Below are 21,268 nucleotides of genomic sequence, written 5' to 3' on the forward strand. Positions count from 1 at the left end.
GATATTAAATGACTTGCTCTGGTGCCCAGGAGCAGTTCTTATCTCAAATGACAAACTACTCATTGATCAATATTAAGTATTAAAAGTAATTGTTTGTTGCAACATTCATATGTATACTGTGTACAAATAATGTACACTTGTACACTTGAACACCAATTTTTCTTGATATATGAGGTAAATTTGTGATTTATTCGATTTTGTATTTATTTTTTCTACAATGTGTGCATGTTTTTGCATTCACAGTTTTTTTTTATACTTATAAGTTTAGCAAATCCCCATATTGAGACAAGCGGACGGACTGGCCGCTGTCCGTGGTGCTGAAGCGCTGCGGTCAGCCGTGTGTTGCTGTTCCTCTCCAGACCTGCAGGGGGCGACAGGATGCCCAACGACGGCCTTTACCCAGCAGAAGCAGAAGCAGAGGAGAGGAGAGGACAACACGTGATGAGAAACTAGAGGAAAACATGGTGGTAACCGTGGGCTTAGCGCGGCTGTGCCGCTCGGTCGGGCGGACTGCGTCCTCGCTGTCAGTCCCACACCAGGCTGCTGCTGCCGGGCTGCCGGCCCGGACACGCTTCATATCCACGACACCGGCCAGCAGTGAGTTCATGAGCCTCAGAAACACAGACATGTGTTATTATGCTGAACATCAGAGGTCAGAGCATGAGCAGCTGAGGCTGAGCTGACAGCTGATGACTGATGACTGTTATTGTTTTGGCTCTACGGTTCACTTGCAAGGTTTATGTGAATCACTATTTAGTGTGTCAATACTGTGAAAAACTGTATGTAGGAATTGATTACATAAGTAGAGTAATGTCCTGGATGTACAGCTTTATTGAAGTTCTAAAATGTATTAGCAAAATACTTTATTTTTTAAATATTAGTTAAGGTCAATGACTTTTTATGTAGTTGTATTGTACATCTGGCATAGCAAAGTTCAAAGTACTACTCTGCTGAAAACTGCCCATTTACTTCCTTTTGGCATATTAGTAAGTAGACTTAAACTGTAAAGTACATACCGTACTTTTAACTATATTGTCCTCAATTGAAAGCAGTTGGTTACAACTCAACTAGAATCTGTGTTTGAACTCAAATATTGACAGCTTATTATATTAAGTTTGCACAAAAAATGTTTACAGATAGTATTCGTCCCCGACCACCCCAGTCTGGCCTTTGGCAGGAGGGTCCCTCCTTATGATCCAGGTCCTGCTCAAGGTTTTGTTCCCTCCTAAGAGGGAGTTTTTCTTGCCACTGTTTATGTAATAATAGCTCAGGGGGGTCATGTTCTCGGTCTCTGGAAAGATCTTAGAGACAACTTTTGTTGTATTGGACGCTATACAAATAAATTTGAATTGAATAGTATTTATGAATTTCTCTAGGATATAGTTATGTTACTAAGATCAATTTATCTTAACATACCAATATCTTTATCAGCATCTTTAATTTCTGTAATGCACAGGACACATTAAAAGTAAAGTTTTTACCTGAGTTTTTGTCCTTGTCTGAGCCTGTCCTTGTCTTTTCATCAGTCACTTTGAACCTTGCTGGAATAAATCTGTTGAAACTGAAGTGTTTTGCTTTCTGAATAATTATTACAACCCACAGATTTGACAGCGAATGCTCCTATCGGAGTTCTTATCTGTCTGTATCTTCCCTCCCCCTGAATTCATTTTACACAAAAGATGTGTTGACGTGCGATAATGCGTAAACTTAACGTAGAAGACGGATTAGTAATTACTCGTTTCCATCAGGGCCTTGTAGGAGTCAGTGAAGACAACAGAACACAAAATGCCGATAAAGACATTATTATATGTCAAACTATATATATTATACTTGCTTAAGATATTTATGTGGATATTTATGTAGTATATATTATATGTTGAGAAGGATAGTTATAATTATGTAGTATATGTTATATATGTTTATGTATGTAGTATATGTTATATATTTTAATGTATGTAGCATATATATATTTATAGGGATATTTATGTAGTTTATATAGTGTATATTTATGTAATATTTGTATTTTCTATATATTGATATATTTATGTAATATTTATATTTTCTATATACTTATATGGATAATTATGTAGTAATAGGCATGTTTACGTAGTATTTATATAGACTATATTTATATGGATATTGTGTAGATATAATAATAGCAATAATGTAAATTCATAGAGTTATAAAGGGGTAGGAACTAGGAAAAAGTGTATACTTCTTCCTACTCCTTTTTTGAACCTATGTGCATATGAAGATGTTACTGTTTATTTGTATTTTTTATATACATGTTTGAAATAAATTAATTCATTCATTCAATGTCAAACTAACAGTCAACATTAGAGTAATTGCTTTTGTTTTTGGCTCTAGATCTGCAGTTCAAACTTGATGAGCGCACCGCCCACAGCAGCCTGGATCTCTTCAAGAAGAACACCGGGATCATCTACCGCATGCTGGGCCTGGACCCGTCCCACGTCCAAAACAATCCAGAGCGTTTTCGAGACTGGGCCGTTGTGCTGGGCGATGAGAGGATCAGCGGCGGACGCCACTACTGGGAGGTGACCGTCAAAAAGTCTCAAGAGTTCCGTCTGGGCGTCGCGGACGCGCAGATGTCCAGACACGACTGCGTGGGCACCTGCAACACTTCCTGGGTGTTCGGCTACGCTCAGCGGAAGTGGTTTGCCATGACCAACAATAAGATGGTTCCTGTAACGCTGGTGGGGAGGCCGGAGCGCGTAGGGCTCCTCCTCGACTACGACGCAGGCCTCTTGAGCTTGGTGGACATCGAGAAGCGTCAGATCGCTCATGCTGTCAAGGCTCAATTCAAGGCTCCTCTCTGTCCTGCGTTTGGACTCTGGGACGGGGAGCTGCTCACACACTCTGGGTTGGAGGAGCCCGAAGGCCTGAAGTGAATCCGAATCGATGAGGCGATGGGCTGGGTTCGGTTCTTTGGAAACACTCAACTAAAACAGCATCTTAAGTAACTGTGCAGAACTCAAAGCAATATGTTCCCTGGGAGTCATTTAAACCTTAACTCAAGGTGATGGTTATTGTCTGTGGTCCAGTTAATCATCACATCTTAACTATTTAAATTCACTCCTTGTGTATGTCGTCGAGCCTCAGGCATTTGTATCAAAGCAGTCTGAGTGTTCACCTTGTATTACTTCACTCTTTGAGGTGAAAATGATGTGATTAGTTTTCGAGACAAACATCAGCTGCCTTTCTCTTTTTTCTTTAAAAAAAAAACAAAAAACCATTGAATGTCGTGGCATTTGTCACCATCACATAACATGAAAACATACAACCTTTCAGCCTCGTTCATTCTTAATAAAATAATGTGACTGACATTGCTTTTACATTTCTTTTATTTACAGCGTAATGATTCTTTCGGAGGAATGATCCATCGCTTTAATGAAAGAAAACTCAATACAGTCATTCGAGATCATGAAAGCTTAGAATATTACATTTATTATATTACAATTTAGTTTACATGAAGGCACTCGGGTTTCAAAGCCTGGTTAAGGTCTTATACTGGGTTTCTACAGGTTTTAAAAGCACGTGTGTGGGTAAAAAAATGGTAGCAGATGGTGACAGAGTTAAAAGTGCAATGATTGAAAACGTTCAGAAACCTGAACACTAGAGGGGACATGCTCACAAGCATATGCAAGACCAGTCCTGTCATGTTTCCTATAAAGCCCATAACAGGGAAGTGGTCTAAACACGCATCTTTCTGCACGACACAAACAGTCCATCTAGTTTTATCAACCCAAGTAAACTAAATCACCACCTCTTGAGGTCGACGGACTAAGAAAGTAGCTCGGGGAAGAATATCTTTTTCCACAGGATTTGTCAACTTTCTGTGATTAAAGAGCTACTAATAAACTCAACTCAAACTCAAAGCAGCAGAAAATGGATGGATAATAAACTCAAACATTAAACTTTTCAATATGTTACAAATATAGTATATTAGATATTTACATCTCAGCAGCCTTTACACACAAAAGCCATATCATGGCGTCTGAAATATATCTTTACATATGCAACACATTACTATACAATAACTGACTGACCAAAATCTTCAGCCTGCAAAATATATATAGATATATATATATATATATATATTTTAACAGTTTAAAAGGAAGATACTAACACTTTCACCAAATTCAAAACAAAAGCTCACACATTCATCCGTTTCCTCACTCATCCTGGGTCCTTTCACGCCTCTCATTTACAAAATAAAATAGATTTGCTTCACAGACCATCGTGATCCTGCACGTTTACAGAGTGCTCTTCATGGTGTCCAGTGTGGTCTTCTGCTCCTCTATGTTGTTCGGTGAGTCACTGTCATTGTACACACACTGGTACTTTTGCAGGATTGAAACAATAACGTCATGGCCAAACTGCATGGCGTCATCTATGGGTGTGTTGCCCCATCTGATAAATGGGGCAGTAGCACAGTTTGATATGGAGATGGATGGATTGTTATAGTTAGTGAATTGAGTTAGTATATCAGATGAGTGACTTCATATATGAATTCATACCTGTCTTTCATGTTGGGATTTACTTTGCAAATTTCGATCAGGAATAATACAGCTTCCTCGTGGCCTGAGAGGAAAAAGTGAGCAAAGCCCCCATCAAGCACAAACAACAGTAATCCATAAAAGTGTCATGGAAATGATGTATTTCAGGGACTTTTATGAATGTCAAAGCCCAGACTACTGAAGAGTAAATGAACTAATAACGAGAAGTGTCACCTTCTGCAGCAGCAATGTGGAGCGCCGTGCGGGAGTCATAGTCCCTCTCCTCCATGTTCACCGCTGAAAGGGCAAACCTGGGGGAGGGCAAAGAGAAATATTTATGTGACTGAAGAGAATGAAAGACGGCCACATTTTCAGAGTGTGTATTGTGTAGGGCTGAACTGTTTTGGATGAGTAAACCTGTTTTGAAAATCAGCCAATAAGTAAATAATTGGCTTTCTTGCAGAAAGTATGACTAAAACGCTAATGCAATCTCATGACGGTCTATTAAAGCCAGAAGATGGTTAACTGCTCTGCAGAAAGCCTTGAAATAGCAATATGCAGCTAGGAACGGCTCTGATTGTCGACATTGCTTCACGATATTAATTTCGACTCGTTTATTGAAATGTGACAACTAAAAGTTACAGATTATATAAAAAAAACTTTTTTTTTACCAAGTGCGGGAAAAAATTATTTCATCCTCTGCTGAATTTGGATGGTTGCTCGCTTACAAGTAAATTAACAATCTCTAATTTCTATGGTTTCTAGTGACAGTGGTAATAGACATAATGTCAGTCAAAACTGCATTAAAAAACAATATAAAAGTTTCAAAATGTTGTGCATTTTATTGAGTGAAATAAGTATTTAAACCTTAACAACTCAACCAGAGCTCTGGGGCCCACAGACTAGCTGGTGCCCGTGTGGTATACAGTTGTACACAATCAACAAATTACCAATACTTCTAATCCCAAATCGACATGTTTATAAAGCACACTTGTGTTGGGAATCAAATTCTTACTTTCCAGTCTCTAAACCAGCGTGGGCAAGACCAAAGAGCTGTCAAAAGATGTCAGGGAAGATTGCATGAGGCTGGGATGGGTTACAAAACCATCAGCAAAAGCCTTGTTGAGACGGTGGCAACTATTGATGCCATTATTCAAGAATGGAAGACACACAAATTGATCATCAGCTCCCCTTGGTCTGGAGCTCCATGCAAGCTGGTGCTCCATGGAGTGAGGGTGATCACGACAAAGGGCCTGCGAAAAAGTGCTGTGGTCTGATGAAACTAAAGTTGCACTATTTGGCATAAACTCATCCCACTGTGTTCGGAGAATGAAAAAAATCTGTATGGCCCAAAGAACACCAAACAAATTCGAGCATGGAGGTGGAAACATTATTAGGGCTGATTTTCTGCAAAAGGTGCAAGGCCACTTCACCGCAATGAACGTAGCCATGTTCTCTCAAATCTTGGATGTAAACTTCCTAATCTCTGGATTGGTCTTTCTGCATGATAGTGACCTAAAAAAATACCACCAGGGAAACAAAAAAGTGGCTCAAGAAGAAGCATATTTAGGTCATGGAGTCGCCTCATCAGTCTCCAGACCTTAACCCAGGAGAAAACCTGCGCCGGGAGCTGAAGGTTAGAGCCAATAAACTTGAAGGCTTCAGACAGCTTCTTTAAAGGGAGGTGGGCCAGAATCCCCCTGAGCTCTGTGCAAACCTGGTGACCAACTACACGCCAGCAAGGGTTTCTCCACCAAGTACTAACTTATGTTTTGTTTAGGGGTCAAATACTTATTTCACTCAGTAACATGCACATTTTTTTCCTTTTCATATTTAAATACATATATATTTATATATATTTTAATGCATTTTTGAATGCTTCTATTACCATAGTCACTATCCAGCATACAACATAGGGAGAGTTAATTTCTTTGTAAGCTAGCACACTTACAAATTCAGCAGGGGATCAGATTATTTCCCCCACTGCATGTGCATGACAAACGGTCTAGGCATCATTAATTCTTTGCTGGTCTTAAGTAATGCTACTACTGCTACTGCCTGTAGCATCATTTCGCACACAGACACACTGCGTGGACAGGAAAAAAATCCACCATCAGGATCTTATAAATAAACAAAAAGCTTCTTATTGGTCAAGTACTGCAGTGATCAACATGTTTCAATTTGCAACAGCTTATTTGAACAATGCCATGTGCAGCTGCTTAAACAACCGGGTTGTCACGAAGAAAAAATGTCACCGTTTCAGAAGGGTAATGTCACAAGACTACATGAAAACTAAAAGAAACAAACATTCCAGATACTGCTAAAACCGTGCAAATATTAATAATAATATTAATATTATTATAAATTATTATAAATAATTAAATTAATAATAAAGATATTATTAAAACCTGGAAAGATGGAAAGTGAAGAACAGAGCATTTCAACATGGAGATTTTGAGGAGGAATCACTGTACTGGACTTAAACAGTTGTGCAGTAATAAAACAACTTGTCAAGGAAGCTAATCAGAGGGAAAAAAGAGAGGTTTCCATTTCCATGGCAGCATAAAGAGGAGACTCTTTATGCGCAATGGGAAAAGGTTGTGTGCTCTGATAATTCCAGATTCACGCTGATCCAGAGTGATCGGTGCATAAGGGTGAGAAGAGTGACAGATAAAGTGATGCAACTGACATTCCTAGCGCACACTATGCCAACACGATGACGACCTGGGTTTGCCTCAGTTCACCAGCTTCAGCAATGCAGCTACCTGAATACTGCGAACGAGCTGTGTTTTTCCATCATAATTTCATCCCTGATGGAAAAGACATGAGATGACAGTGCCAGGTTACATCGGGCTCACATTGTCAAAGTGCTTCAGGGAGAAGGGAACATCCCTCTCACACATGGAAAAATGACCACAGTGTCTAGATCTTAACCCTACTGAGGATCTTTGGGACGTGTTGGAGAGGGCTGCACACATGGGTCCGACTCTCCCGTCATCAATACAAGAAAAATCTATGTAAAATTCCAGATGGAAATAAATAATGTGGCATTGAATATGCTTTTAAAAACAATGCCATGGCAAATGTATGCAATAATCAAAGCTAAATAACCAGATGTTAGAGATTTTTACTATTTTTTAAAATCTAATATCACATTAAAGCAGTAATCTTTTTATTGACCTTTTTACAAAAATTTCAAACTGTTCATTCAAGTTTCTGTCCTGTGACTAGATCCCTGTCTTGGTGAGAAATGCAAAGTGTTGGTGTTGTTTGAACGTACCTCCTCAGAGCAGTGATGTCACCGCTGTATGCAGCAAACAAGAGGTTTACCACTGACTTGTTCTAGCGGAGCAGAAGGAAAGTATTAACACAATTAACTGTTTCATAACACTGCTTCATACAAGGCTGACTAAATAGGAGTCAATCTCACTTCATTACAGAAATCCATTTAAGGTCATACAGTAGGGCTGGGCGATATATCGAGATTTTAATATATATCCATATATTTTCAAACGCGATACGGCACGAGACAATATCGTTTATATCGAGATTTTTTTTTTTTTTATGATTTTGATATAGCTTATTTTGTGACAAATTGACTTGAATGTTTTATTTGAGATTTGCACAAATGTTTTGTTATTTGCACAACTGTCAACCTCAGTGGAAAAGTCTACCTGTTACTGTCTACATTGTATTAATTGCACAGTGTATTTTAATGTAATTGTTATGCAGGAAAGGGATATTTGTTTTATTTTATTCAAGAAGCATTTTTATTCTATATATGCAGGCCGTTTATTTTTATTTCATTGGTTTTATACATTTTGATATTGTGCAGACCTCTGTTAATAAAGGTACCTGTGTGACATTTGGCACGAGGCATTGTATTAAAACTGACTGTTTTTTTAGGGGTTTGCCTCAGAAAAAAATGAAGCTAACAGAGATGCTATGCTATAATCCTTTGGGGAAACCCCAATTATGGCACAGAAAAAATATCGATATATATCGAGTATCGCCATTCAGCTAGAAAATATCGAGATATGACTTTTGGTCCATATCGCCCAGCCCTATCATACAGTCAGTGATATTTTAAGGGACAACATGGAGATGTTGTATTTCTTGCCAAATAATGACGCTTGTTGCACTAAACTCACCGGGTCGTCTTCTGTTCGACTCCTGGGATCATGTTTCTTAGTGAAGTGCCTCAGGTTGTCGTAGTTGTGGAAGTTGAAGTTTGACACAAGCTCCTTGTGGATAAAACAATGTAAATATTAAACAATGTAGAGGAAGTTTAATGTTTTAAAAGACATACATATGACATTTGAAGCAGCATACCTGACAGAAGTGAATGCCACGCACACTGTTTCCAAGTCTGTCTAGTGGTGGGGACCAGCACATCATGCCCATGACGTTGGGAACCACCAGCAGTACGGCACCTGAAACTCCAGATTTGGCTGGAAGCCCCACCTAAACAAAAACAGTCAATAAAAAACATTATAAGTCTGGCAGCAACATCTCATGGGTTGCATTTTTCTCTTGTTAACCATTGTAATACAATTAAATGGATTAATTAAATTAAAGAAACTCACATGGAAGGCAAACTGTCCAGAAAAGTCATACATGCCACAGGAATGCATGAGACTCAGGGTGTTGCGAACGGCCTCAGCACTCAGCACGCGGTCGCCCGTGATTGGACAAATGCCCCCATTGGCCAGTGTGGCAGCCATGACGCTTCCTGACTCACAGGTCACCTCTATGGAGCACAGCTGGATCCCAGAGGCACAGAGGAGTTTCAAAGCTTCACTCACACATTTTACACTAGTGCTGAAGATTTCAAGTACTTTAGGGTCGGGTTATTTCATCTGTACTGGTCCTCCCTAAACACCTCATATTCTCGCAGCTTGTTGCCATTAGGTTTTAAAAAATGAAAGAAAGAAAAAGAAGAAGAAAAAAAAGATTTTGTGCACATTATGAAACTGTCAAATTCAAGATGAAAAAGTCTCAAGGTTAAAATAGATCAGACAAGTTATCACTGGGAGAAAAGTAAAAAAAAAAAAAAAAAAAAAAAAACACATTTTCTGCAAGTTTTTTGGAGTTAAAAATCTTTTACCATCATGGTAATCTATTTCTGCTGAAACATTTTCATCTAGATACAACAAATGATAATCAAGTAAATGATAGAGTGGCTTAAATGTTATTGGGCCTCACCTGAAAGTAGAAGTCAAGGGCTGCAATCATATCTGCATTGTCAGGAAAGCACTGTAAGAGTTATCATCAGAGTCAATACAAACTGAGGATATCAATGCAATTAAAAAACATGAACTCTGACAAAAACACCAGGTAAAAAAAAAAGAAAAACCCAAACCTTTTTCTCTTTTAGATAATAACCAATTGCGTAATTTCTATCACCTGTCTCCCTTTCTGACTGGAACCTGCAAGAAGAAGAATAAAAACCTATATTTTCTAAAAAAACAACTACAACAAAAACACAAACAGAAATTAATCAAATTGTGCAAAGTTCTTACGTTGCATTGCTGAATCCCACATACTCTGAACCAGACATTCTTTTTAAGTACTCCATCACCTGGTGGCATTAAGTTTAGAGACAGTTCAGCAAGATCAAATTAAACAGTAAGAATAGTAGAGGGATAAAAAAAAAAATGCAAAAGAAAAGGATTTACTTACAGAGTCAAACCTCTCAGCTTTATTTGAATTTGGCTGTGGAAAAAGATCAAAGAAAACTGATTTTAAGACGTCAGCTTTAGAGGAAGACATGTCAGTCAATCCCTACAGATGGCAGCATTTGAGTACTTTGAGTAAAAGACACTGGAGTTCAGACTTGGGTGGGTGTGTGACCCGTGCATGTTATGACTGAACGTGCAAGTCCATGTGGCAATGTGCTCCGTGTGGTCTGGAGCTGTTTATGGCAGTACTTGAATTTCACATACTAGTAATAGATCATTACCAAGTAGCTCATTCATATTTAATTACTCCTAGAAAGGTTGAAGATAACATAAGCTATCTATGTGAGCTGAAGGGAAGACATAAGAGTGCACAAAACCTTTTGGTTTTATGCTATAAAACGTTTTTATGGTTTGTGCTTTCTCTGATGTGACAAATTAATATGATTTCAACACAAAAAGCCCACCAAGGCACTAATACTGCAGAGGTTCAGCAACATTATGTAACATGACCTATGTGGGCCATATGCAAATATAATATTTGAGCAAATCTCTCCACGCACATGCAGAATAGGGGCTGCAAACACACCCTCTGTTATGGAAGCTGCTATTGGCCAAAATCCCACACACACACACACACCCCTGTTGTCCAGCCCAGAGGCCCGCTCTCACCGCTGAGCCTGAGCCCCAATTGATAAGAGGAGCCAAACTACTCCTAAACGAGCTCCACAGAAGCCCAACCATTTAAAAAATACAATCTCACGTGTTTCAGTTCAAAGTCAAAGCTAACAGATCTGAAGTTTGTCAGTATGTTATGCGGTGTTGCCACAGTCCAGCTGTCACGGGTGCAGGGTGCCCAGTGGTTCAGGAGCAGCTGACAGCTGTTGCTGACATGAGAGTTAAGGTTGAACTGTACCCTTAACCTCAAGCTTGCATCATAACAGGTCATAAAAATGAGATAAAATCCCCAACGGGGAAAAAATCCCCAACTTTTGATAAAAATAGCGTTGCTTTTTATGCAGCTTTAGTATCGTCCTATTTGTTTAGGTTTTAAAACTGCAATTAATATCATTTGACAAAAAAACATCTTATAGCATTGTAACATATGTTTTTATACTGAGCATTTAACTGAAACAAGCTCATCATCCTATATAAACTATAAATCTCTCTGTCTTACTCTGATTCATTACAGTCCGTCAACTATGTCATATTTCTTTTTGTCAATTCTAAGATGTAAATATTCACATATTCTGCTAAATATCTGATATCATATGAATTGAGTGCTGATGGGTCTTCAGATTGTACCTTGATTAAAGAACTGATGACGATAGCTCCGGCGTTCACCATGGGGTTGTGGGGTTTATCTGCACAAGAAATAACAGCACGGTGTCAATGACCTGCACCAAAACACACAGGCAATAACAGGGTTGAGAGGAGAGGACACTGGTCTTAATAGGCAACTTCCATTTACTATCAGCTTATAAAACAAATAGCATATAGCTAGAAAGGTGAGGTAAAAACACACAACAGGCTCTTACATTAACCATGCTTGCTTTGTTCCTAACCCCTTAAAACCTTATATCAGGACAAATAGTGTGCTAACAGCAATTCAGAGGTTTGTCCAGTCTTTTCTGAAACATGTAGTCCATCGTATAGTAAAGATGATGCTGTCTCATTCTTCCTTATCTCTGTTTAGCAGCTTCTACAACTTTATTTGATTTGACTGTTGGAGACAAATGCATTATTTTATGAGCTGGACAGCAGTGAATGGACTTTTTGAGGGACTGCTGAGTAGCTGGTCCATATGGAAAAAAAGAAAACAAACCACTAAGACGAAGAAAAAGCTGGTTGGACAAGACACAGTGGGTTGTTTTGGTTTTTTTTTGTGAGCATCAAGGACTGATCACCTGTACACTTAACCGTATCAGTGCTATTTGCACCTGCGTGGACCAAATAGTGGAGTTGATGACATTAATCACTCACCTTCATCACTGAGTTGCAGTTTATTGAACTTGAACCCACTGGGCTCTTTGCCCACAAGGTGATGAACATGGTCGCTGCCGAGCTCGTGCACGGCGATGGCGTACTCCAGAGGCTTCACACACGACTGCAGGCAGAAGGGGATCTTGGTGTCGCCCACTGAGAATCTGCGCGATACAAGGACGTTAATGATTAGACACAGAAAGGAAGCAAAACAAATATGAAACAGAAGAGTCAGAGTGTATAGATGATGTATATATGGTGGAAGCTTTAAAGGACGGAAAGATACTGCTCCCTTACCTCTGGCCATCGATTGTGCACAAAGATACACCCCAGAGATCAGGGCTAAACTTGGCCAGTTGAGGAATGTAATCAGCTACCTGGGGAAAGATGTGAAATGCATGTGGGCGTGCTTCAAAGAGCGCGCAAACACAGAACCAGTGTTACTTACGTGTCCTCCCTCTTGTGAATGTGCGCTGGCATAGATCTTCTTGATCAGGTGGGTGAAGTCTTCAAAGCCGGGGATGATGAAGTGTTTTTTGAAAGCCTTTGTCAACAAGACGATGTTGTTGCCCACACACCTACGAGAGGACGCACGTTAAAACGCTGTGTTCCTCCAATAATGGTGTCCAAATGCCATTAATGATGTGTTGGTTTCATCCAAATCCCCAACTTTTTTTTTGTTTCGTTTTCCTAATGGCATCTGCTCGTACATTTTATTTGAAAATAAATATTTATTTAAAATCAGATATTAAAAACTTTGAAAACAAACACAATGAGATTGAAAAATGTAATAGCTGTATGTCTCTCCAGAGACACGGCCTCGGTTATTGTGAACAATACACATCACTAAAACTACCATTTATCAACTACTATTTATTCATCAAACGAACCCTTGAAAACTGAAAGCCAAATAACCACAATTCATTCAAGATAACAGTGAAACCAGCAGCCGATGAATAAATATTGTCATAATGTAGAGATATAATATCGCTAGAGCACAAACAAATGTCAGAGATGATTAGTTTTATTGAGTTCCTGAGAGATGCTTGTATGACTAAAACTGAAATGAAATGTTACATTTTTTATGTTCTTTTGCCACATTAATACATCAAAATAGAGTCAAACTGATCAGCATATGGTGAAAAAAAGCTAGTGAAAAATATTATCGGTATATCCTGATAGTGATCGTAGGTTTTCTTTGCTATATTTTGCACCGATGCTGCATGCACTCAACGCCACGGTATCACATTTTCTCACAGCTGGTCTGTAGGACAGGATCTGGCCGGGAGCCCTTACTAATCCAAGGCGATGCCAGGTTTTGAGACACTTGGAGAAGAGAGTGGGGAGAGCTTGCATTTTTCATGCAGGTCATTTCCTAAAAATAATAGAAAATAGCTCTCTCTTGTTCTGTGCTGCATATTCAAAGTGAGCTCTGGTGAGGTCTTTGGGAGTGAGTGAGGTCATCACCTCAAAATTTTGAGGAAAAAAACCCTCAAGAACAAGGTGAGAGTGTGCAACCTTACACAGTTTCAGAGCAGAAGATGAGTCAGAGTGCATTACAGTAGTCAGTTGAGTAATTACACCATTTGGACAGAAGGAAGCACAGTGCTTGTAGATCTGTTGAGCCTGCTAATGTGATTGCTACAATCTGGAGCTCAACCAGAATGATGCCCTTTCATTAACAGCGCCACAGACCCCTCTGTCTTCCTCTGTCCTCCACTGCTTTGGCTGGAATCCAGGCACGGGTTTTTGTTTCAAAGCAGCTGTTAGCTATAAAACACCCGTGCCTGTCAGTCTCCGGGACTCTAATAGTCATATTCCCCTCCCTTAAATAACAAATGTTACTTAAATGGTACAAATTAAAGTATTTGCTAACTGCAAATGAAGTAAACAATTCTGAAAAGCTACAAAAGTAAAAAAGTAATGACATATTCTCCAATAAAAGGGTTATAAAAGGGTTGATATAACACCTTTTATCCTTTTTACCACTCTTTTTGACATATCTGTTTGAAACATTACTAATGCAGCAGTCACACAGACCAAATGTTCATTCAAAAATCATGCAGAATATGCTCGTTTTCGTGTTTTTAAATGGCCTGCCTTTGAATTACTGCGTATATAACTATGTGTCTTAAACAAAGCTTTTCTCACCTTCTAAAGAGCTTCCTGTCCATCATGACGGTTCCAACAGAGTCAAGCGTGGATTGTCGCAGTTGACGGACGCAGTCCTGCAGCCGAGGGTCAGATAGTAACAACCCTGTTTTCTTTAATGCCTAATGAGGAAAGAAAACAAGATATGTGGGAACAATTTAAGGAATGAACAGAAAAGTTCATAAATGGCTCGCGTCTTAGTCGCATGACGTCACCTGGCAGAACCTCAAATGTCTGAAGATGGAAGACGTCACTTCAAAAACTAAGAATACCCTCATTAAAATGCTAAGGGTCAAGGTATAACGACGTTTAAAAGAAACTAAAAACCAATTCATCAGCTGGTTCTAAAACTGGATAAGTTAAACCTCAGATGAACTCATTACACTGTGTCATTATTAAACAAAAAAACTAAGGTATCAGAAACACTGTGAGAAAAAGTACACACCTCCAGCTTCCATGGGAAGTATGAACACCTCTAATAACAACAGTTTTCTGGGTTAAAGCTTTCAGGTCAGCCACCTGATTTTATTGTTGTTGCACCAGTTAAGCCTCTTGGCCAGGTCTCCCTCGCAAAAGAGATTCAATCTCAAGGGATTTTCCTGGTAAAATAAAGGTTAATAATAAATAGGTCAGTTATAACAATCCCAAGAAGGAAAGACATCAGCAATGAACCTAGATTTGCAATCATTCATGCATCCACCAGCCTGTATAGGGTATAAAGCTATTTCCAAACAATTTCAAGTTCATCATTTCATTTTAGGAACAAAAATGCATAGCTTGTCTGGGAGGAATGACAGAAGAAAAATGTGTGCCCTCTAAAAAAGGAAGTATCAGCAAATATAAGATTTCCCTTACAGTGTCATATGGACCAATTAGCCCAAACACAGCATAACAGCACAAAAACTTTCTGCCACCTGCTAAGCATGGTGACGGAGGAATGTTCGTTTGGGCTTGGTTTGTAGCCAGAGGACATGAGCAGCTTGCAATGAGTTGACCATGAACTCCTCTGAATACCTGAATCCCATGAATCCCATGTGAGGCAATCAGTACAACAACTATACAACAACTAAAGCTTGCCTGGACTGGGCCACACTACAAAAAAGAAAAGAATGAAAAAGAAAGGATGCGATGATCCAGTCAATGCCTAGACCTTTATTTAAAGCCAAATTTTAAAAGAAAAATGGACAAAAATCCATCCACGGCAGTCTTACAGACTGACAACGTCACATCACATAAGTTCAGTAACTATCGCTGCTAAAGGTAACAAACTATCAAATCACAGGGTGTACTATGTTTTTCACAAACTGTTTCTGAATTTTTGTTTATTTTTTGTTAAATACATAATGGCACAGTTTAATATTTTCCGTGTTGTTCAACTGAGACTGTTTTTACACAACTTTTAAGGTAAGGTTAAGTTAAGTTAAGGCAAGGCAAAGGAAGGACCAGGAGATTTTTTTAATGTCCTACCACACAAATCCTCACAAGTGAAAGAGGATACACTTTGTGTCCCACCAGATTTCAAAGTATCACTACAAGGGGCAAAGGATCACCATCCTTCTCATACTTTAGGTCACATTGATAGCTACCGTACAAAACATATGTTTCTATTTTAGAGACACCATGTGCAAGGCCGTCCAGAGAAGCTTGAACATTTTTTCTTGGATTCTTCATGTCTGATACGGGCTGCAGGACAGGAATGTCAAAGTTGGAGTGTCACTAACACGTTTCTTCTTTAATTGAGCTATTTGCCTCCACAAAAATAATATGAATTATGCATATGCAAGCTTAGATTTCACTTTTATAAATAAAAAAAAATATTTGGAATATTCATTTATTGCAAATGTTTTATAGTTAATTCATAAAATATCATGTTTTTAAAATGTTCTTCACGCTTCGTATTTTCTATCATTACCGAATAACTTTTTCAATTAATCAAGTTAATTTATTTCAATGATTTAAACAAAAGATAAATGCAACTATTCTTTTTTTTCTTTTCTAGAATGATTGTAAGTTAACAGCATACCTGCTGGACTGGACTTTTTTCTATTGTTGTTATTATACAGCTCAGATACTGACCAGCACACTCATGATGGGGGATGTATATACATTCCTGTGTTGCTGAGGGGGATGAGAGCGTGTCACTGCTAGTGGATCAGATAGTGTGTGTGCGGGAGGGGAGGAGGAGTTATGTGTAATGTTGCTTTCTGAATATTGTATCTATGACATGTCTTTGTTTTTACTGTCATTTTTTTGCTTTTACTACTACGCCTTGTGTTCCTTCTGACAGGGGGACTGCCAATGGAAATTAGCCTTTTGGCTACAATTGGGTGCATTTACATTTTTTTTAAATGTTCATTAATGTACATTGTACCTCTATAACAAATAAAAATAAATGAAAATAAAATGAAATGGTCTAACCCCCCCAACCCCCCCAACACACACACACACAAACACATCCAGTCAGCTGTGATGTTACAAGCTGCTGCCTGTGTTGACACATGTCTCATTTTCTAAATGCATTCCTGTTTATTTTAAGATAACTGAGTTGCCATAGATACATAGGTGACCAGATGTTAGTCCTTTTTGTTTTCAATTATTTAGGGCCTACATAGCTCACTGTCCGTGTTGGTCACACACTCTCTCTAGACACAGATGGGGTGCATTTTCATATGCTGCATCAGATCTTACAGGCTAAATGAAATGTACAGGTATATAATCTTTCTAAGTCATAAAAGCTGTAAAAATGTAGGCCATTATAGTAAATAAAGTCCAAACACAGCTAAGCCTATATGTCAAACATAAATGTTGCTCTCTGATGGTAACTATTTTAGTCTGCAGTGTCACACCTGCTATATTTAGTAGACCTATTACGTGAGAAGTTTCTCAACATGTTTTAAAGCAGACCTCGCAGGCCTGGCATTTCTTCTGATGCCTGTTTTAGGCCACTATGTCTCTCAGCGAAGCTGTTTGAGCTAAAGTCAGAGGTCCTTAGGCGAAGCACGAGGTTGCTGTGGGAATGTGTTTGTTCACATATGTCATGGAAAGTGAAGCAACGCCTTGGTGTGGTAGAAAACAGTGTGAATGTGCCGTTAACTCACAGTGATGAACTGGGAGAGGGGGATTGTTTCCTTGCCATCAGTGATGGTGTAAAAAAGTAAGTCGACCACACTGGACTTCGGCGAACTGCTGCCAAAACAAAGAGAATGAAAAACCAATAAGCTCCAGTTCACAGAGTGTAAACAGTGTCACAATGCTTATGTCAACATTAGTGCCAGCAGTGAAAATAAAGGCATATGTCCACCTGTTGACCAGATTTATCACATGCACTAGGGTTTCAAGAGAAGGGATTACCGCTAAGCAATAAAAAAAATTTAACAAGAGTTCCTATATACCTTATTTGCTATGCATACATAAGAATTTCCAACTGTCTTAATTTGTTATTAATCTTGTCATTTGTATCTTTATATTGACAATTTTAAGAACATGACAAACGTTTTTTTTATAGAAAGAGCTAAAATGGGCACAAATACAAACATTAAAGTGTACAGTGATACCTTTTATGGAGTTAATCAATGCCATTTCAAGAATTTACTTTATTAGGTTCTTTATCAGTTATACCAGCTGTACCTAATAAAAAGGCTGGTGAGTGTTAATTCCAGCAGGTAATTTTTACTGTTAATTTTACTATAATTGAAAAAGTATTTACAGTGCTGGCACAAATAGTCTGTGGTAATACCGCATCATAATCTAAATGTGTGAACTTTATTAGGGTTGAAATGTCTGTATTTTGTCTGCTGTTATCTGCATGTTTACAGGGTTCATTTCGTTATTAGAAACAATTCATATAAATGTATATTCATGTATATATTTGTCTCTCTCATCTTCGGCCCAAAAAATATGAGGTCAGTGGTTTTCATTTAGTTTTTTCTTCTCTTGATCGATAATTTACGGGTGAACTGAGTCTCTATTCTGGATTATCAGTCTTTTAACTTTTTAACAGGAATTTGCATTCCACATTAGATTCTCTTTACTTTTGCATCAGCATTGTACTTTACCTATAAAATATCACATCTCTATTTCTAAAAAGCTTTGTCTCTAGTCTCGAGGATGGTCTTACACACAGTTATGACACTGACCTGTTGCTGATTAACTTCTTGCTCTGTGGATTTTCCATTACAGTGGGTTTATCTTTCTTTTCAACATTACATAACTCTTTTGTTAAACCATTGAACACTTCAAAGTTGGATTTCATTTGATTGCTTGTTTTTACTATTCACATAGTTTTCAAACTAATTTGGAAATATCATGAAACATTTTGTCAAGTTGATGCTATGCTTCTGCATTTTATAGTCTTGTTAAAAACAACAAGCTAGTTATCAAATATCTACTTCTTTATAGGCTTTTGATTGGATATAGCACTGATTGACAGGTCTACTGTAATCGATTAATTTGAATGTAAGAGCCATTTCAACTATTGGCTTGAACAAAGAGAGATTTTTTTTTGAATTTTCTGAGGCTTAAAAACAGTAATTCTATGGTTTACTCATATTGCAGTACAATGTGTTTATATTCACTTTTTTACTCAACAAAGGAAAACTCGTAGTGATAAAGTAGCGTTGTAAGTATGACTTTAAATCCCTGACTTTTCCTTCATTGATGCCAGGCAACCAACAGGTATTCGTGAACGTCACAGTGCTAACTGAACCTTAAACGAGTATTATTTTTACTTTTTAAATTTACTTTAATTAATTATTAAGCGAGCTTCCAATTATTAACTGTAGTTTATGTAACAAGTTAAAGTTAGTTAGCGTCTCCTTTGCAACGTGTGTACCTTTATGGACGTATAAACTAGCGGCACATTTGAATTTCAGATTATTCCTTGAAACATAAAGTAGCTTGACCCAAAGTAAAGGCTGATTTATGGTTCCGCGTTACACTAACGCGCACGGTGCGCGTCCCCGCGTACCTTACGCCGTAGGCTACGCCGAAGATTTAACGCGGAACCATAAATCAGGCTTAACGCCCAAACTGTCCGTAAGAGTTGAGGCTGTTGTCTTGGACTGACATTGTTAGTGTTGGGACGGGTTTTGTGACCTACTTGGACTTGGACTTTTGTTCCCCACCAGGAGGACCCAGGTGCTGATGCAGGGCTCTGTGGGAGTGGGGTGATGCTGACCCCCTGCAGACAGGACCAGCTTGCTGCTGACTCCTGGACATGTCAGCCCCAACTCTGGCGGAGACAACTGCATGTTTAAACAGCTGCAACACTCCCGGGTTGGTTGTCCTCAGACCCTTCAAGCAGTGCATTGTGGTGAGAAGGGCTTAATTTCACTAATTGCAAGGACTTGTTTCCCCCCTGTTCAGTCGTTGATGTCAGAGAGTGATGTGTCCTGTACTCTGTGCCCAGCAGAGCTTTAATAGGAGCTGCTGCCTGCAGATCCAGTCCAGCACATGCTGCTGCAGGAGGCGGAGCCGCCGGGAAACTCACTACACGTGGTGCAGAAAGCAGCAGCACTGAAGGTGTTTCACGCAGCCTGTCAGGTGGGATCAGGCCGTATGACTGCAGACATTTCAACTACAGCTGTTCATTAATCAGGTTGAAAATCAGTTTCACCCTTCAGCTGCAAGCTCTGGCGTGTTATTATAAAGTGCTGAGCATTTCATAATTGTTATCATTGCTTTTGTCACCCTTCCAAAAATATTTAACAAAGTTAATTTGTAGGGATTTGAATCGAATTGATTTTGAATTGTCATTATACATTGTACAACGAAGCTTCTCATGTGCTCAGTCACAGTGCAAAACAATTAAAAAAGTGAAAACAACAAGTAGGCTTAGTAAAAAGTGCAGATATGCAAAATAATAATAATAAAGTCCTTAAAAATGTATAGTAACTGTACATCTTGTATCTTATACTTGTTTAGGATGTCAATGGCTTTTGGAAAGAAACTTTTTTAATTTGTAGTGATTTGCACTGAAAACTTGAAGAAAATTGTGATAAATACACAAACTGACATAATATCTAAGGGAAAGGTGTATTCATTTATTTTTTATAACCATAAACAAACATTTAATGATAAATCTGGTTGGAACTCAAAATTCAACAGTGACTTCTAATATTGCATGATTTAAAGCCAAGCATTATAATTATTATAGTCAATTGTGTTTACTATGATGTATCCTAAAAAAAAAAAATTGTAATACGAAACTTACCCTGTGCTATAAACTAATATCACTTCAGAAACTGCCTTTTTCTGCAGGACAACATTGTATTCAATAACTTAGACGTGGACTCCTGACAAGGTCAAGTGTGTGTTCCTTAGAGAAAAGTGAGTTTTAAGCATGCAGTCCCACTGCCTCCAGACAGTGATTTCTACCACTGTGATACGGTGACACCCCATGGTGAGTTACTCTCACTGATTCACTCACATCTCCCTGTATCGACCTCTAGGTGGCGCCCTGACTCCAGGACCCTCTCTTCAGGTCAGTCTCTTTCTGTGTTGTTTGATGATTTGTTTTGAGTCTGAGATCCTTCCTGTCTGACTGATTTATGTTCTTGCCCTCTGGTGCTTCAAACATAAGTCCTTGTGTTTCTTTTTCTTTTTTTTTTTTACTTTTAGAAATTTGAATCCAAGCTTTCTGTCTTTGATCTCAGCTGATCTGCTTGATGCTCAGCAGGGTATATTTCAACACATATTCAATCATAAAGAAATACTTGAACATTTGAATTGTTTGCTAATAGTCTTTATCACTGTTCTCTATACTCTATGTTTCAGAAGTGAATGAATGAATGAATGTTAATATTTATTTCGAATATGAATCATATAAAAAAAAGGAAGAAATAAGACAATCGTCTTAACATGGGACATAACAAAGTACATATTCGAAAGGGAGTGAGAAGAAGTAAAACTTATAAACTCTCACCCCCTATGTTTCAGAAG

At 38.5% G+C, this 21,268-nt stretch overlaps 2 protein-coding genes across 3 annotated transcripts; one reads left to right on the forward strand and one right to left on the reverse strand.

Annotated features, from left to right (window-relative positions):
• The first annotated feature begins 414 nt into the window (after positions 1-414).
• Positions 415-3,353, forward strand: spryd4 (SPRY domain containing 4). Its single transcript, XM_061735401.1, has 2 exons — positions 415-597; positions 2,368-3,353. Exons 1-2 carry the CDS (start codon positions 462-464, stop codon positions 2,907-2,909), a joined length of 678 nt encoding a protein of 225 aa, XP_061591385.1. The 5' UTR covers positions 415-461; the 3' UTR covers positions 2,910-3,353.
• LOC133456808 (glutaminase kidney isoform, mitochondrial-like) lies at positions 3,351-19,735 on the reverse strand. 2 transcript variants are annotated; one of them, XM_061735400.1, is made up of 18 exons: positions 19,434-19,735; positions 17,428-17,515; positions 14,330-14,451; positions 12,627-12,756; positions 12,476-12,555; positions 12,179-12,342; positions 11,501-11,559; positions 10,200-10,232; positions 10,040-10,098; positions 9,880-9,946; positions 9,723-9,773; positions 9,104-9,280; positions 8,850-8,981; positions 8,669-8,761; positions 7,798-7,859; positions 4,752-4,828; positions 4,539-4,602; positions 3,351-4,431 (listed from the first exon to the last, which is right to left on the reverse strand). In XM_061735400.1, exons 1-18 carry the CDS (start codon positions 19,634-19,636, stop codon positions 4,275-4,277), a joined length of 1,818 nt encoding a protein of 605 aa, XP_061591384.1. In that variant the 5' UTR covers positions 19,637-19,735; the 3' UTR covers positions 3,351-4,274. The 2 variants fall into 2 exon arrangements, with proteins under 2 accessions (XP_061591384.1, XP_061591383.1); XM_061735399.1 differs by having other exon boundaries at positions 19,428-19,735.
• Positions 19,736-21,268: the final 1,533 nt, after the last annotated feature.

The sequence above is a fragment of the Cololabis saira genome, chromosome 12, assembly GCF_033807715.1.
Source record: "Cololabis saira isolate AMF1-May2022 chromosome 12, fColSai1.1, whole genome shotgun sequence".
In the NCBI taxonomy this organism is placed as follows: Eukaryota; Metazoa; Chordata; class Actinopteri; order Beloniformes; family Belonidae; genus Cololabis; species Cololabis saira.

Excerpts from the sequence above, each read along its gene's own strand:
- spryd4 (XM_061735401.1), top strand. The coding sequence starts at position 462 with ATGGTGGTAACCGTGGGCTTAGCGCGGCTGTGCCGCTCGGTCGGGCGG. Across the intron at positions 598-2,367 it reads ATCCACGACACCGGCCAGCA|ATCTGCAGTTCAAACTTGAT; the intron begins GTGAGTTCATGA and ends TTTTGGCTCTAG.
- LOC133456808 (XM_061735399.1), bottom strand. The coding sequence starts at position 19,636 with ATGCACTGCTTGAAGGGTCTGAGGACAACCAACCCGGGAGTGTTGCAG. Across the intron at positions 12,343-12,475 it reads TGCACAATCGATGGCCAGAG|ATTCTCAGTGGGCGACACCA; the intron begins GTAAGGGAGCAG and ends TGTATCGCGCAG. Across the intron at positions 4,829-7,797 it reads GACATCACTGCTCTGAGGAG|GTTTGCCCTTTCAGCGGTGA; the intron begins GTACGTTCAAAC and ends GCCCTCCCCCAG.